Source organism: Arachis stenosperma, chromosome 3 (assembly GCF_014773155.1).
Source record: "Arachis stenosperma cultivar V10309 chromosome 3, arast.V10309.gnm1.PFL2, whole genome shotgun sequence".
NCBI lineage: Eukaryota > Viridiplantae > Streptophyta > Magnoliopsida > Fabales > Fabaceae > Arachis > Arachis stenosperma.
In genome coordinates, this window is record NC_080379.1 from 17682173 (window position 1) to 17699608 (window position 17436).

Here is a 17436-nt window from a genome sequence, read left to right on the forward strand (position 1 = left end):
ACAATTTGATGAGAAAAAAGAAAAATATATTCAAATGATACGTATTATTTTATCAAAACTAAAGAAAATACGAATAAAAATAATATGTATTACTATATATAATATTTAATTTAGATGGATCTAAATATTATGTATCAATGACATTAATTAAGAAGTATCTTAGCTTATTGGTATGTTTAGATTTAGAAATAAAAAAATTCTCTGTTTGATCTCTATTTCTATTTTTTAAAATTTTTAGTAATTAAATATTGAGTTTGCTATTATATTATAGTTTAATACATGAAATATTTATCTTCTTATTATTTATGTAGAATTGACAGTTTTTTATTTGATATTTGTAAATGTCGTCTGGCTTTTCTATAATTGAACAATGTTTTTTTCTGTAAAAGAAAATGATATTAATTAACAATATTATTATAAAAAATATTTGACTAAAAATTGTTTAAAAGATATAATTTTATATTTAATATGTTAAATATAAAACATGTAATAAAAATATGAGAAAGATTATTACTATATAATTTTTAAAATATTTTTTATTATATATAATTTATAAATAACTATTTTTTATTTATTATTTTTAAGACATAACTTTAAAATTTTTAGTTAAATTATAAATATCTTGTAATTTCAGTTAATCCTATTTTTATTTTATATATATTTAATAAATAAACATAAATCAACAGATAAATTAGTATCTATTGATATACACTAACAATATTTTTAAAAGAATGCGTTTAAATTGACAAATGCAGTTGCAAATTTAAATTATAATAAAAATTCAGGTGTATAAATTAATTAATCATTAACTGCATTTGTCTAAATTTTCACCTTATATTATTTGCAATGTGGAGCCACTTCGCTGAAAATAATTAATAACGTGAACGAGTTGCTTACACAAAGCCTAGAAGTTGCTTCGACAGTTCGACCTTAGCTTACAAATTTAGTATTAGGTTCCAATAATTCGTGTCAATTCAATTCCCGACGTTGCTGGCAAAACAAGAGTAAAGAACTGCGTTAATTATTGGATTACAAAGACTATATAATATATTTGAATTGAATTCTGTGACCTCTTGAATTAAGGCTATGCATCCCGTCCCATTCTATATCTATTTCGGATATAATATTATCTGTATTATTTCAATATCATGAAAGCGTCATAGTGATTTGAAAGATCATGCCGATGCAAATTGTATCAAAAAAAGGGGACCATAAATTGCAGCGCAATTTCATCAATTTTAATGTATATTGATGTTTCATTTTCAGCCAACTATATAAAATATCGAAAATGGAGGATAAAAATATCGTTAAATATATACGATATCCATACATAATATATATATATATATATATATATATATATATATATATATATATATTGAATATTTAGAATTTTAGATGCTAAATAATGTCAAATCAGAATAAATAAATTAATATATTTTAAAAAAAATAGTCAAAATAATTTGTGGCTGCTATTATAATTGAAAAAGGTATATTATCTCTTGAATTATCATTATAATAATATATATGAATTTTTATTTTTACAAATATCACTGTTCGTTAGGTAGTCATCCAACAAATTTGTGAATCTAAAATAATATATAGGATAAAATGTTTAAATAAATCAAACTCAATCCTAAATTTCACAAATCACCAAATAAAAAAATGTTACATAAAACTTTTTAATAGATGTTTTTATATAAATCGAATGAGTTATGTTTGATTTAGTAATTTTCCTACTAAATCAAATTAATCTAACTCAAATCACTAAGGATGTTAATCGAATTATTCTCATGCATGCATGTTTTCGACATAGTAATTCGAATAACTTCAATTTAATTTATGCATGCATGTGATTTTCACCATAAATCGAAACAAGCTATTTCGATTTATTAGCCTTGATTTTGTTTCCATAATAATTCGAATTGTGCTGATTCGAATTAGGGGTGTTCAAAATCGATTCGAACCGAACTAAACTGACGAACCGAACCGAAAAAACTAAAAACCGAATTAACCGATAACCGAAAAAACAAAAAAAAACTGATTTTGCTGTTTTTTGTTCAGTTCGGTTCGGTTTTCGGTTTTGAATTTGAAAATCCTAACCGAACCGAACCGAACCGGTTAGTAAAAAAACCCTAAACGTTTACTAACCCACCCCCACACGCGTGACACGCCCATACCCCCCTCTTTCAAACGAAACTGCGAGACACCCCCACCCCCCAAACGAAACTGCGTCTAGCCGTCTACCCTAACCCCCAAATCCACAATCCATAGTTCCATACCCTAACCTTTAGGCTTCAGTACTCATCGCTCCCTCTTCTCCAAATCTCCACACCTGCCGGCTGCCGACCTGCGCCTAGCCAGCCAGCCACCGCTCCCTCTTCAGTACTCATCGCACCCAGCCACCCACCATCGCTCCCTCTTCAGGCCAACACGAAGCCACGCCGTCGCACATCAGGTCAAGACGAAGCCACCACCGACCGACTCAACACGGCAGCATAGCACCACGCCTCCGCCGTTGAGACGCCACCACCCTAACCCATCAGTTCAACCCAGCACGGCAGCACCTCCCAATCTCCCACTCAGCCTTCCTCCCAAGTCAATATGGAGCCCGAGCCACCGATTCAGGTAATGTTTACCATTTGCATTCTGTTCATTAGTGTTGATTTGTTGCTACTGTTGATTTGTTGCTAAGTTTTATTGCTGGCTCAGTGTTGAACTTCTTACACTATGTGAAAAATAACAAAATAGTTGAGAAGAAAAAGATGAACTACGTGCAATTAGCCGAGTAGACACGACTAACAAATTTAATCTTCAAAATTGATATTTTTGAATTTATAATTTTTTAAATTTCATATATTTGACCACCAATTTTATATATCTGAGTATCTGACCACCAATTTTTGGCTAAGTTTTGTTGATTTGTTCATTAGTGTAAGTATTAATGGTTCAATTTTTGGCTAAGTTTTGTTGCTGGCTCAGTGGCTTGCTGTTTAATGGTTGAATATATTGGAAATGTCCTGCTTGCTGCGTTGCTGTTTAATGGTTCATGTTATTGTTGTTTAATGGTTCATTATATTGGAAATGTCCTGCTTGCTGCCTTGCTGTTGCTGGTTGCTGATTAATTGTTGAATGTTGATAACTTGGTAATTTATTTGTCGAATGCTGATTATTTGTTGAATGTTGATTAATTGTTGAATGCTGATTAATTGTTGATTAATTGTTGTGCAGTTTATTGCTGGTTACTAATTTATTTGTTGTTGTGTTTCTGGCCTTGATTTATTGTATTTATGTAGTTTGACGCCAGTTCAAGTGAGAATATGGGCGAATCCGGATTGCCGCCAGTTCCTCTTCCGAATGAATCCACAAGCATCAGATCTCCGAGTGCATTGTTCAGTGCTGGTTCTGTGTTTAATGATTTAAACTTCAGCTGCTTGTTTATTGCTGGTTCTGTGCTTGTTTATTGCTGGTTCTGTGCTTGATTTAAATTTCAGTTGAGTTTATTGCTTTTTGTTGAGGACTTGTTGGAATCAGTTTATTGATGCTGGAATATTGTTCAGTCTATTTTATTTTTTCAATCTATTTTATTGTTCAGTTTATTGAAATCAGTTTATTGTTCATTTTATTGTTCATATTATTGATGCTGGAATATTGTTGGAACAAGTCACACTTTGATCTTCAATTATTCTTACTAGATGTCAAGTGTAATTTCCAATATAATATCTTCTTTGAGCAGAAGGTGGTGTTATGGTGTAGTTGATTTACCAGATTATCATAATTTCTTAGCTGATTTATTATATTTCCATTGATTTTTGAATTGTAGGGCTCATGTTTGGGGGCAGTTTTGCTTATGTTATGCAGGGCGTAAGCATGTCATTGAAACAACTTATCTTAGAGATTATGGCATCATGGATGGTGACCAGGTTAGTGAATGTTTAGGCTTACAATTTCAGTGAGGGGAGCTGGAATGCTGGATTGATGTCATTGTTACCCTGTTAATCCATTCATCTCAATGTCTGTTGTACTTACTCCATTCCTCTTGACTCATGATATCTATATATTCAATTCTAATACATTGTTAGTTTGTTACCCTGCTATTAATCCATTCATCTCAATGTCTCTTTATTATTAGAATGTATAACTAGATTAGAATGCTTTTCTACTAGTGTTATATTATTATTATTATTATTATTATTATTATTATTATTATTATTATTATTATTATTATTATATTAGCTATTGTGTATTTGTGTTTGTTGATTTCAATGTTATGACTTGTGAAATAATATGGTAGTATTTTTTTTAATTGATTGAAAAAACCGAACAAACTGAACCAAACCAAACCGAATTTAATTGGTTTGGTTTGGTTCGGATGGCTTCGAGAAAAAAAACCGAACCAAACCGAACCGCACTTTAATTAAACGATCGGATCGGATGACTTTTCTCTCAAAAACCGAACCAAACCGCACCCCCCTTCTTTCGAGCTTCGACTTTAATTGAGTCGGTTTATTAAGCCTTTTCCTATAAATAGAATTTAAATTGAGCTCATTCGAACTACAATTCAAAAATCCAACCCCGCCAAATCCCAGAGAAACCTCAACCCAAATATTCCAACATTCGGATACTTTGCTGATGGTGGATAATTCAGATCGTCTTTATCGCTTGGACGGAGTTGCCCATATTGCTAGTATTATCAATGAAAAGGTTAGTGCATACATTTTTTTTTCTTCGAAAATAGGATTAGATGTTTTACTTTTTTTGTCTCTTTTAATGGTAGTCATAATTTACAATTTTTAAATTAGATAGAGTGATTAGAATAGTAAATTATTAGTTTTTAGAGGTTTGACAGGACAATTTTTAATTTGGATAGTGATTACAAATAAGTGAAAGAGTATTCAGTAGTGAAGATAATGGATAATGAAACTTAATTAGAGTAAGAGTAGTGATTAGAATCTATGTTGTGATTTGGGTTGTTATTAAAGAAAGTATAGGTAGTGACATGTTGTTTTACTTAGAATTCATATGACGTCAAGGTTGCGAGCGATGAACTTGTTAGTGATCCAAGATTATACGATCCTGTACATTAAATCAATTTTTGTATTAATATTAAACTTATTTTATTAGTCCCAGTTTGATGAATATATTATTTTATTTTATGTTTGAACCCGTACAATTATTTGGTTGCGTTTATGGTATCTTTTGGATTAACAGATGTATTAGTTGATATTGTTATAGAAATATGTTTTGATGTGATCCTAAGAGACAAATTTATTATCTTGTTTATACAGCCTTATTGATGTAACACGAGCATGAGACGACAGCAGGATATGCACCTGGACGAGAGGATCATTTCGTACTTGCAAATTGCTGGTTTATACCATCTTACGAGGCTGAACGAGACTTAGTTTAAGTCGGATGAGCCGTTAGTAAGTGCATTCATGAAGCGATGGCATCCAGAGAAGCACACATTTCATATGTCGTTCGGAGAGTGCACAATTACACTGTAGGATGTGACATACCAGTTAGGGCTACCAATCGATAAAAATTACGTAAATGGATGCTTGACGGAGATTGAGCAATACATCAAGGTGGTCACCCAGCTTGGGTGTGGTTCGAGAAGCTGCTGGGTGTTTTGCCTCCTACGAAATGTATCGACAAGTTTACGGTAAAATGCAGTTGGATGCAGGAGACTTTCGGTGAGCTTCCTCATTGCGCCGACGATGCCACGCTTGGGAGGTATGCCCAGACGTATATCATGATGCTTTTGGGTACTTAGCTATTCGGCGACAAGTCCAGTACTCACCTTCACATTCGGTGGCTGCCATACGTAGCTAGGCTTGAGGACATGGATGGATACAGTGGGAGATCAGTTGCTCTCTCATGGTTATACCGGTGCATGTGCTGCATGGCGAACAGGAACGTTGTAAAGTTAGCCGGTTCATTGCAGCTACTTCAATCATGGATCTTTTGGCGGTTTTCTGGTTTCAGGCTCGATGGATATGACACCTTTGGTTGGCCTTTGGCCTCGAGGTAGTGTTCTATTTATATGCTATGTTTGTCACAATTTTTTGGTGTTATTTTCATTTAGTGATAAGGTATGCTTCGGGTGTAGGTGGTCAGGTCATAACCCAACCGCAAGCGAGAATGGACCTCAATCCTGTTAGCCTAATCACACATGGCAGGGTCTTCGGTTTAAAAAATATCAAACCAGTAGTCAAATTCAACATCAGTCTTGGCATAAGCCGTATTCACCAAAAGCCTACGTGCATCCTCGCCCTTAAAAGTAAGGGCAAAATTTGCGGCCACATGTCAAATATAGAATGCACGGTATGCAGCGGGTTGTAGCCAATCTCCATCGGGAGCCTCCAGTGCGGCCTTGATCCCGTTGTGCCGATCCGATATCACTAGAATACCCGGCTGTGGAGTGATGTGCTGACGAAGGTGGGATAGAAAGAATGACCACGACTCCGCATTCTCACCTTCCATAAGTACAAATGCAACAGGAAGGATGTTGGAGTTGCCGTCCTAAGCAATGTCAGAAGGCCTCAATACACGATAGGAATGTCCAAAAAAGCTGGTAGAAATAAGCATGCGACTGATCCACTTTCCCACCCACTCGCACAGGACTCGTTATCAACACTGCAACACTACCCGGCATTATCGTTTGCACAACTAGTATCTATTGTGGCAACTCATTGTATGATTCATCCCAATCTCCGTAAGTCTGTACCACGGTGACAAACCCCATTTGTAGGGTTTGTCTTGTATTGATTTTAGGGGATTTTATCACCTTTCACCCACATTTATTCAATGAAATAGCATGGTTTTGTATATTCTCCTTTAATTGTGCTTAAGAGTGAAAACATGCTTTTTAGGACTTAAAATAGCTAAATCTAATTCTCCTTGATTCCATTAGATGCCTTGATATGTTTCTTAAGTGATTTAAGGTTTAGGAGGCAAAGATTGGATCAAGGGAATGAAGAAAGAAAGCATGAAAAGTTGGAGAACTCATGAAGAAATGAAAGAACCGGAAAGCTGTCAAGCCGACCTCTTCGCACTTAAACGACCATAACTTGAGCTACAGAGGTCCAAATGATGCGGTTCCAGTTGGGTTAAAAAGCTAACATCCGGGGCTTCGCAACGATATAAGATTTGCCATAGTTGCTACACGTATGGTGGCGCGCACGCGCATAGTACGCGCACGCGCCGTTGCTGCTATATGGTCCACTTAATGCAACATGTGGCCAACGATTTTAGAAGCCTTGTGGGCCCAATCCAACTCATTTCTGATGCTATTTAAGTCAAGGACTGAAGAGGAATCAACTAACTTTTAATCATTAGTTTAGTTTAGCTTAGTTTAGTAGTGAGAGTTAGTTTCTAGAAAGAGAAGCTCTCACTTCTCTCTAGAATTAGGATTAGGATTAGGTTTAGTTCTTAGATCTAGATTTTAATCTTTGCTTTCTTCTACTTCTACTCTTTAATTCCTTGTAGTTACATTCATCTTCCTCTATTCTTTTGTTGTAATTTCCTTTATGTTGTTCTTATATTTTGTTGTAGATCTAGTATTGTTCCTTCTACATTCTTCCAATTCAATAAGAGGTAATTCATAATAAATGTGTCTTCTTTGTTCTTCCATTGTTGATCTCTTGTTTTTGTAGTTATAGATTCCTTTAATTCTTGCATTTAATAGTGTTTACTTCTATTGCACTCTATGTGTTTGTTGAAATGTCTCTTTTAGTTTTTAGTGTAGATTTTGTTCCTCTTGGCCTAGGTAGAGTAATTAGTGACTCTTGAGTTATCTAATTCCTTTGTTGATTGATAATTGGAGAGATTGCTAATTGATTTGAATGCCTCTAAAGCTAGTCTTTCCTTTAGGAGTTGATTAGGATTTGAGGAATCAAATTGATTCATCCACTTGACTTTCCTCCATGGTTAGAGGTTAACTAAGTGGGAGCAATGGACAATTTGTCATCACAATTGAGGAGGATAACTAGGATAGGACTTCTAGTTCTCATATCTTGCCAAGAGCTTTGCTAGTTGTTAGTTTATTTTCTTTGCCATTTATATTTCTTGTCTAAAATCTTAAAAACCCCAAATATAACTCACAACCAATAACAAGACACTTCATTACAATTCCTAGGGAGAACGACCCGAGGTTTGAATACTTCGGTTTATAAAATTAGGGGTTTGTTACTTGTGACAAACAATCTTTTGTATGAAAGGATTATTGTTGGTTTAGAAACTATACTTGCAACGAGAATTCATTTGTGAAATTCTAAACCGTCAAAAATCCAATCATCACACGGCCTTCTGTTTAGCCAACCAAACTCTCCTATAAGTTGGTCTAAAACCAAAATGTGCCTCTGTCGCATTCAGCAGTACCTTGATACACACGACAGCATCAGCTCTAATCATAGGCAGTATGAATGTCGAGATCACATGATAATCAAAACTCCTGTGATCACTCAATGTTGACATGGCCAGACAAGTATGAGGTCCATTGTACCGTTTTACCTCCCAAATACCTATGCGCTGGCGGAGATTGATCCGAATCAACCATGTATACTCGTTGCCAAATTCCTTACACTTCTCGTAGTACTTGCGATCATCGAACTCCAATATTTTGTACTGAACCCTACATCGAATACTATAGGTCTTCACACTTACGGCCTTCTCTTTATCTTGAAAATGCTGACCAACCTGAAACTCTGCTAATCCTCCAATATCTTGTGTATCTCTGGCTCCAAATCCAATAGGTACGCCAGGTACCCCTTGCTGTCTCATGACATCCAAGTCCAAAGTTGAAAAATGCAAGGGGTACTATTGAGTAACTGAACTAGACGCTCCACCACCCTCAACTGGATTATTTCTTGCTATGTCATCACCACTATCATCAACAATTGTCTCGGGCTCCACATCATCGTCGTCATCATCATCTCGCAGTACATCGTCCACACCATCCGATGCTCCACCCTGTAATGAAACTGGCGCCAAATCAATAAATCTAGCCATCGTAGTATCACCTATTATTCCGTCACGACTGCAGTTTAGATCAGCTGCGAAGGACGAGGAGGCAACCAACGTTGTCTCAGGTGCAATCATAGGCACAGATGAAGAGGCACCAACAGGCCTTGAACTAGAATAGGCTGCCATTGCTGGAGGTTGGGGATTCCGGTTCAAACCTCTTGAGCTGGAGACCACATTTATAAGCTTGGCCAACAGCTCAGGGGTATTAACCTCGGGAAACTGCCGACGATAATAGAACAGAACTTGCAAATTTTTGTCACTCCCTATGATGAACGAATCGTATTTCACATCATCTCGCAAAATTGAAATCGAAATTCTATAGAATAACTTCTCAATTCGTTTCACGCCTTGCAACCCCAGTTTTTGGATTATAGAATTCAGGAACTCAATAAAGCTCGTTGAAGGTTTCAGGAAAACACTAAGGGGATCCTTATCAGTAATCTTAATTCCGAAACGCGTTTTTTTCTTAATCGACCCTCTATAATGCACCAATACTAAAAGACTATCCTCATAAGCCATTGTGTTTCACTATCATAAAGAATTCACGTTCAGATCATATTTATAAACGTTGCTTTCATACTAAATTGAATTTGGGGAATTCAATTTATACATATAGCTCAATACATAATAAATTGAATTCGACTGTTTCGATTTACTATGCATAACAAACCTGCCTAATTCGAAGCATACCGATTCGAATTACTAGTGACCAGAAATCATGAATGAATCAAATTATACTCATTCGATTTACTAGGGTTCACAACATACACGCATATATTAAATCAGCCCACTTCAATTTGCATGAAACTCTAGTAAACTGACTCAATGTCATTCAATTTATTACCAACTTATGTAAATCAATTAAGACTCGTTCAATTTACATAAAATTCTATATCAGGAAGATCCATATAACATTTTTTTGTTTAAGTAATTTGTGTAATTTAGGATTGATTTTGGTTTATTTAAATATTTTACCCTAATATATAACACACCTGTTTAACTGATTACTTTAAAATTAAGATAAAGAAACTTCATATTATACGAGTCCTAAAATTTTAATAAGATATATATATATAAAATACTATATGGCCAGTATTTGTATTAATGTTTATAAAATCTTTACACAAAAAAACATATAATTTGTATTTATTTTTATTAAAATTTTACACACATAAATTAATATAGATTATACTCATATTTTTTTAAAATTTATATACATAAATTAACAAAATTTATTTATTAAAAATAATTTAATATTTATATTAATTAAATAATAATAAAAAACACTAAAAATAATTGACTCAAAAATTCCTATGAGGCATAATACTAAATATTTGGGATTTATATCTTGCTCATACTGATTTTTTCAATAAATCAATTAATTCGATTTAACAGTAACAAAATAAAATAATATTCACTGTCATTTTTTAACATTATTCCCAGTTATATATTTTTTCTATTCAATGAACCTGATAATATTCGAGAAGATAATTTCATGTGAAAGAGAAAATAGAGTCCCACACTCACCGGCCAAGGCACACGTAATAAACCTACCAATTACCAAATATAAAAAAAAAAAAGAAAAAAGAGAGAGATTGAAAGAATCATGGCACGTTCACAATTAAAAAGGGGAGGCAGTTCGATACCAAAATAACAGCCGAGGGCAGTTTAGTCAATTAACAGAAGCAGATGGCAGCCTCGTAATTAAACCGAAGACGTTATCACTACGGCAAGTGGTGTTAACTGAAGAGGGCAAAAGGGTCATTATAGTGAATAAAAAAACCATTAACGTCAATCATAAGTAAGGAGCATTCCTTCACACGTTTTTGCCTCCGAATTTCTCAAAACCCGCTAAACAAAACAAAACAAAACAAACACAATAGTAACTTCCACGAACACAAGTGGTGTAATGGTGTTCGGAGTTTGAAACTTGTTCAAACGTCAAAACCCCCAGAATTTCCACCAAAGTCACCTTCCACTTTGCTTAATAAGGTATCATACATATTCTCATGTTCTATTTTATTTATTTTTTAATTTTTTGTTTACCATTTCTGACTTGGTTTTCATTTTCCTCTGTTTGATTTTTTTTGGTTTTTTTGGAGTTGAAAGATTCATTCTATCATTGGGTTCCTCAATGTTCTGGGTTTTTTTCTTTTTTCTTTCTTTCTTTCTTTTTGTGTCCTAAAATTTTGTTTCCTTTTTCAGAGTATTTTGTGTCTCTCAGTTTGTTAATTTATTCTCTTTTGAGTCAAATGCAACTCTCGCTCCTCTGAAACTGGATCTTCTGCTCTCTTGATTTGCCTATATTTCATCTTATACTGAATTTCCCAATGGTGTCTTTTATATAACCCAGGGGTTGGAATTATACCTTAATGTTTTACCTTAGTTTGATTTATTTTATTTTTATATTGGCTTTTAATGTTTGACGTTGTAATTTGATTATCATGGATCAAATGAATCTAGTTCCTTTAAAAGCAAAGATTTAGAATACTCTTGAACATCTATTCATCTTATTTTTCTTCAATTTTTATTCAGTTCAATTCTGCGAGGGGAGAAAGTTCAGCTTCTACTCTTTTGTTGCAGCTGAATTGAGATATATAATATAATTTCATGGGTTCAGCACCAGAATTGTCCCTCAAGAGAAGTTCTAGTAAGCTACTTGGAATTAGGGCCATTGAATACTTGAAAGGTGGTCCTGTTTCCTTCAAAACCCACCAAGCAATTGTTCTGATTGTAACATTTTTGGCTTATACTAGTTACCATGCCACCAGAAAAACCACAAGTATTGTGAAGAGTGTTCTTGATCCTCAATCATCAGATATAGGATTGAGTCTCCCGAAAAAGAAGAGAATTTCTTCAAGTGTTCTTGGTAATGGTTGGGCACCATTCAATGAATCAGATGGGACTTCCCTTCTTGGTGATGTGGATGTTGCATTCCTTTCCTTTTACGCATTGGGGATGTACTTTTCAGGACACTTCGGTGATCGATGTAATTTAAGGATTTTTCTTACTGTGGGAATGCTAGGAACTGCTTTGTTCACTTCACTATTCGGGGTAGCTTATTGGGCAAACATTCATAACTTTTACTATTTCTTAGTGGTTCAAATGATTGCTGGACTGTTTCAATCAACCGGATGGCCTTCGGTTGTTGCAGTCGTCGGAAACTGGTTTGGAAAGAGCAAGAGAGGGTTGATCATGGGAATATGGAATGCTCACACGTCCGTAGGGAACATCACAGGATCCTTGATTGCTTCAGCTATGTTGTGTTATGGATGGGGATGGTCCTTTGTTGTGCCGGGACTTATGATGACTTTCGTCGGCTTGATGGTTTTCTTTCTATTGCCGGTTGCACCTGAGTCTGTGGGAGTTAGCAGAGAGGAAGATGAGTGTAATTCACCCAAGAAAAGTGGAGATGAAGAAGTGAACGAGCCTCTCTTAGCGCCGGAGAATCCGGCCGAGGAAGAACCAGTTGGCTTCCTTGAAGCCTGGAAAATTCCTGGGGTTGCCCCTTTCGCACTCTGTCTGTTTTTCGCCAAGTTGGTTGCATATACATTTCTTTATTGGCTCCCCTTCTATGTTAGCCACACAGGTACTTCAATTTTCTATGCTAGGGAGAACAAAAAAAAAAAAAAAACAGTTAGAATTTGTCTTATTTAGCATTTATTAACAAATTCATATAAGATTGTATCTTTATGTTTGCAAGTAGTCACAATTTCTCATTTATGTTCATTATCTTGCAGCAATTGATGGGAAATATCTATCCAGTGAGACATCAGGGACATTATCGACTTTATTCGATGTTGGTGGGGTTCTCGGAGGGATTCTAGCCGGCCACATTTCCGATCACTTAGATGCAAGAGCCATAACAGCAGCTAGCTTCATGTATTGTGCTATCCCTGCTCTGTTCTTCTACAGAAGCTATGGTCATGTTTCATTGATTGTGAATGCTGCATTGATGTTCATAACCGGTATGTTTGTGAATGGCCCTTATGCCCTCATAACAACCGCTGTTTCGGCTGACCTGGGAACACATAAGTCATTGAGGGGGAATTCGCGAGCTCTAGCAACTGTCACGGCTATCATCGATGGAACAGGTTCTATTGGGGCTGCAATAGGACCTCTATTGACCGGTTATATATCGGCCAAGAGCTGGAGTGCAGTTTTCACAATGTTGATGATAGCAGCTTTAATTGCAGGGCTGCTTCTTACTAGGCTTGTAATGGCTGAGGTGGCTGCAAAGATCGAAGAGTCGAGGTCCAACAGAGCACCGGAATGTTCCCTTGATGTTTAAAACTTCAAGGAGTTTCCGGTATACTACCTGGCTGTGTAATGATGCGGATAGTTCTTGTGAAGCATCATTTCATGGCTTCAGGTGATCAAATTCATCAGATCATGCCCTGCAGTGGTTGAAAATGGAGATGTTTAAAGGTTTTTAAACATTCTTCATGTTATTGGAATAACAGTTTCCAATGTTATTTGTATGTACATCTTGTGATATATAGTTACCCTCAATTACCCCCATTCTAGTATAGATTAATATAGTGTTGTCCTTAGAAATGAGCTTTGTCAAAAGCTTCTTGTAGTTTTTTGAATATGGAAAAAGAAAAAAAATCAACCACATTGTTTGTGAGATCAAGAATCAAAGATTTCAAGTGTGTTTACAACTTGATCTTGGCTAGGATTTTTTCAATGGATTTCATTGATGGGGTGCAAAGAGTTTGCAATAATGTAAAAAAGTATAAACTCTATATGTGCCCCCTCAATTTGACTTGTATCTTCTAATTTGAGGAATGTGTTTTGGCCTTCTATTTTGCTAAGTTCTTATTAGCATTTCTTATTAGAAATCTTGAGTGTATTTTGAAACAAATGGGTGTAATTGCTGAATCACAATGATGGGAATTTGGAAAATCAATTCTCATTTAAAATACATAGTTGAAAGTTGAAAAGGAATGACAAAATATTATAGCAGAAATTATCCATAAGTCTTTTAGGAACTACAAAAAATAGATTGAATAATAAAATTTTGTTATTAAATTAGTTATTATATATTTGTATATAAATATATATATTATTCATTTTACTTTTAATATATATTTTATATATTAACATACAATTTATATAAATAATTAATTTAATAATTAATTTTTAGTGTATAGATAATATAATCGGGATAGTTGCAAAATCAATAATTTGATCTGCAAAGTTGGTTCAATCATTTGGCAAATGCACAGATCTCAACAAAAACACAAAGGGTACAAGTACAATTATATTGATGGATATGTACAAGATATTTGGACTGTATAGGAGATTGATTCGGTTCATTTTCTGCTACAAATTCAGAAAAAATATTTCATGGTACAAGAAACAGGTGAAGTGATATCTGATTTATGAGCATTATTATGCATGTTTGTCAGTGAGTGAATCATGAATTCTTTTAAATTTTTAAATAAAGGTGTGGGCACAAAGGGAAAATGGCCCACAATTTGAACAAGTAGAGGAAAATAGCTTCGCTTGGCCCCTTACAAATTGTGATATGGTGAGGTGGTCCAGCAAGAATGGTGATTCAGATGATGTACTGTGTTCCATGAAGCTTCCTGTTGTTTGGTCCTTCTTTCACATCTGCTAACTTTAGTAAAAAGTGTGGTAGAAAGGATGAGAAATAGTTTCTTCCTTACCTTAAATAACTAAATATTGGGGTCCAATCTTACTTTATGCATGCAATAATTTATTAGTAAGTAACAAATTTTTAAATAAATAAAAGATATCGTGAGAAACAAAATAATAATAATAATAGAATAATTTTATAAGGCTATCCAATATAAATAATTTTAAGATTCTCTTTTTTTTTAAATATCTCAATTTTTTCTTTATTGGGTTAGACTCATTTTTTGGTATTTTGACCTAACCTGAAAGAGCTAAGAAGTCGATAACGAGAAAATGAACCAAATCAATCTCCCTACATTAATGATTTGTTCATATATTGGTCTTGTGACCTAACTTGAAGGAGCTAAAGAAGTTGATAGCAAGAAAAATGCTATAAGATCATCCAACACAAATTCAAGATTTTCTTTTCTAACTAACTAAAGGTATACCTTACATTTTCTTTGTATTGGACTAGACTAATTTTTTGGTCTCTTAACCTAACCTGAAAGAACTAATTAAGAAATCGATAATAAGAAAATTAAAATTCTAAATTTTTAACCAAATTCACAAGATAAATATTTTGAATGTATCTCATAAAGACATATCATTATTAGGTCTTTTTCATTGTTATAATAGTATTTTTATTATTAGATAATTTATATATATTAATTGAAATTGCAGTATGTTATGACTTTGATGGTTTGATCGATATTAAACTTAAATTTTTCGTTAATTAAAAAAAATTGTCTAGTCATACTTGCTCTTTTTTTTTCCCTATTATTGAACTAACATTATCAAGGATTAATTAACGCTATAATGATATGAAAAGATTTCAGTGGAAAGCGCTAGTATAATCACACCATTAAATGTGCCTTGTTTGTATTATATGTTGTGGAAATTAAATTATTTTAAGAAGTGTGAAGAAAAATGGCATAATGAAGAGAGAGAGACAGTTATGGAATAATAATAATGGATGTTATCCATGGGAAAGTTGCACCTGAAGTTGATGGTATTCATCATATTCATAATCCAAACAAATGTTGGCGTGTCTTCTGAAATATATGATAATATTATTAGCGGGTACTTATGGCCACCAATAATTCAAGCATAGGAAATTGAAGATAGTGACAATATATAATGTCTCCCTATTTCAATATTAAACGTAATCAATTGAATTAGCATCATACTTATTCGTTGGGATTTGATTTCTCTAACACAGACTTGTTACACATTATTACAATGATGATGATTTGATTTTCATACAATGGACTTCTTACACATTATTATAATGATTTGATTTGCATACACAATAGTAAATATTATTATTTCATAAATAAAAATAATTAATTTTTAAATTTATTATTTAAAAATGATCTAAATAGCTGCAATTAGATGATAACATAAATTTTTTTTATATTATTTAGTACATCAAAATTAATCTTTATATTTGTATATATAAGAATTTAATTTCTGTAATCATTGAAAAATTTTATATTCACATTTAGTTGTATATTATCACATTATTAAAAAGTAATTAATTTTTGAATCTATTACTTGAAAAATCATTTTAAAAATTAGGTTCCTTTGTGTTTCATGAGAGATTTCAATGAAATAATGCAAGTGAAAGAAAGAGAATGTGCGACTAAATTATTGGCATCTTAAGAAATGAGTACATGATATATAACTAATGGACTTACTTCTTTTTAATGATCATAACTTCACGTGGATCAGGGGTCGACAGTTCACGTGGATCAAGGATTGACAATGTAGTCGCTTTGATAGGGTGTTGGTCAGTGTATAGGGGTGGCAACACTATTCGAATTCGCGGGTACCCATTCTGTCCCTACCCGTTCGGGGCGGATAATTACCCGCACCCGCACTGGGGCGGGGTCGGGTTTAGGTTAAACCCACCCCGGTATATATAATAGATATATAAATATATATATTTTTAATATATAATATATGTAATATATATAAAATAATTAGTAAAATGATTAATAATATTATATCATATTTAAATTTTTACTTTAATTTATATTATGAATGTAAATAATGGTTATATAATTTTTAAAATTTTATTTTATTTTTTGGATTTAATAATTGTAGGGGCGGATAGGGGCGGGGTGAGTTAGGGTTTAACATTTTACTACTCGCGGGTAGAAGCGAGGCGAGTTCGATGCGGGTTTTTGTTGAACGGGGTGGGGTCGGGCGGTAGAACAAAAACCTGCCCCTACCCGCCCCGTTGCCACCCCTATCAATTTAGATTAGATTGAGATTCTTTTAGATACTACTCGTCTGCAAGGTGTGGTGCGTGTGGTTGACATATTTTGGTAGAGTTTGGACTGCTTTGGGTGCGACCAAAAAATTGTTTGAAAGTTGAATAGGAGTATTTGACAGATAAGATGAGCAGGAAAAATAGTTGATTAGTTTTCTTGTAGTAATTTAGGCAATTTGGCTAGAGTAAAATACAAGAATTTTCAAGAATAAAGAAGAAAGCATTCAAGACATCTAAATGAGTTCGTTTCTAAAACTATAAGGCAGTGTGGTAATGTTCGATGCGGTTGTTGATGACGATGTTGAAAATGACAATGAATTATTGGTAAATGGTTTTCTTGGCTTTGTTGTGTGTTATTTTAGTTGAATCGCTGCACTGTAGTGTGTTGAGCTTTTTATGTTATAAAAAACTTTATAAAATTATTTAAAATCTTACAATAAAAATTATTTTTAATAACAAATTTTTAACGACAATATCATAATAGTCACTAT

The 17436-nt window shown here is 33.8% G+C and overlaps 2 protein-coding genes across 3 annotated transcripts; one reads left to right on the forward strand and one right to left on the reverse strand.

Moving 5' to 3' along the window:
• Nucleotides 1–8820: 8820 nt before the first annotated feature.
• LOC130965619 (uncharacterized) lies at nucleotides 8821–9546 on the reverse strand. Its single transcript, XM_057890388.1, has one exon. The coding sequence runs from the start codon at nucleotides 9544–9546 to the stop codon at nucleotides 8821–8823; it is 726 nt and encodes a 241-aa protein (XP_057746371.1).
• Nucleotides 9547–10838: 1292 nt separating this feature from the next.
• Nucleotides 10839–13844, forward strand: LOC130968304 (putative glycerol-3-phosphate transporter 1). 2 transcript variants are annotated; one of them, XM_057893496.1, is made up of 3 exons: nucleotides 10839–11019; nucleotides 11563–12616; nucleotides 12768–13844. In XM_057893496.1, the coding sequence occupies exons 2-3, from the start codon at nucleotides 11638–11640 to the stop codon at nucleotides 13316–13318; spliced, it is 1530 nt and encodes a 509-aa protein (XP_057749479.1). In that variant the 5' UTR covers nucleotides 10839–11019; nucleotides 11563–11637; the 3' UTR covers nucleotides 13319–13844. The 2 variants fall into 2 exon arrangements, with proteins under 2 accessions (XP_057749479.1, XP_057749480.1); XM_057893497.1 differs by having other exon boundaries at nucleotides 10849–11019; nucleotides 11611–12616.
• Nucleotides 13845–17436: the final 3592 nt, after the last annotated feature.

What these genes read in the sequence shown, in the direction of transcription:
- LOC130965619 (XM_057890388.1), bottom strand. Translation starts at nt 9,546, where the DNA reads ATGGCTTATGAGGATAGTCTTTTAGTATTGGTGCATTATAGAGGGTCG.
- LOC130968304 (XM_057893496.1), top strand. Translation starts at nt 11,638, where the DNA reads ATGGGTTCAGCACCAGAATTGTCCCTCAAGAGAAGTTCTAGTAAGCTA. An exon ending in CTTCTATGTTAGCCACACAG is followed by an intron (nt 12,617 to 12,767) that starts GTACTTCAATTT and finishes ATTATCTTGCAG; the next exon opens with CAATTGATGGGAAATATCTA.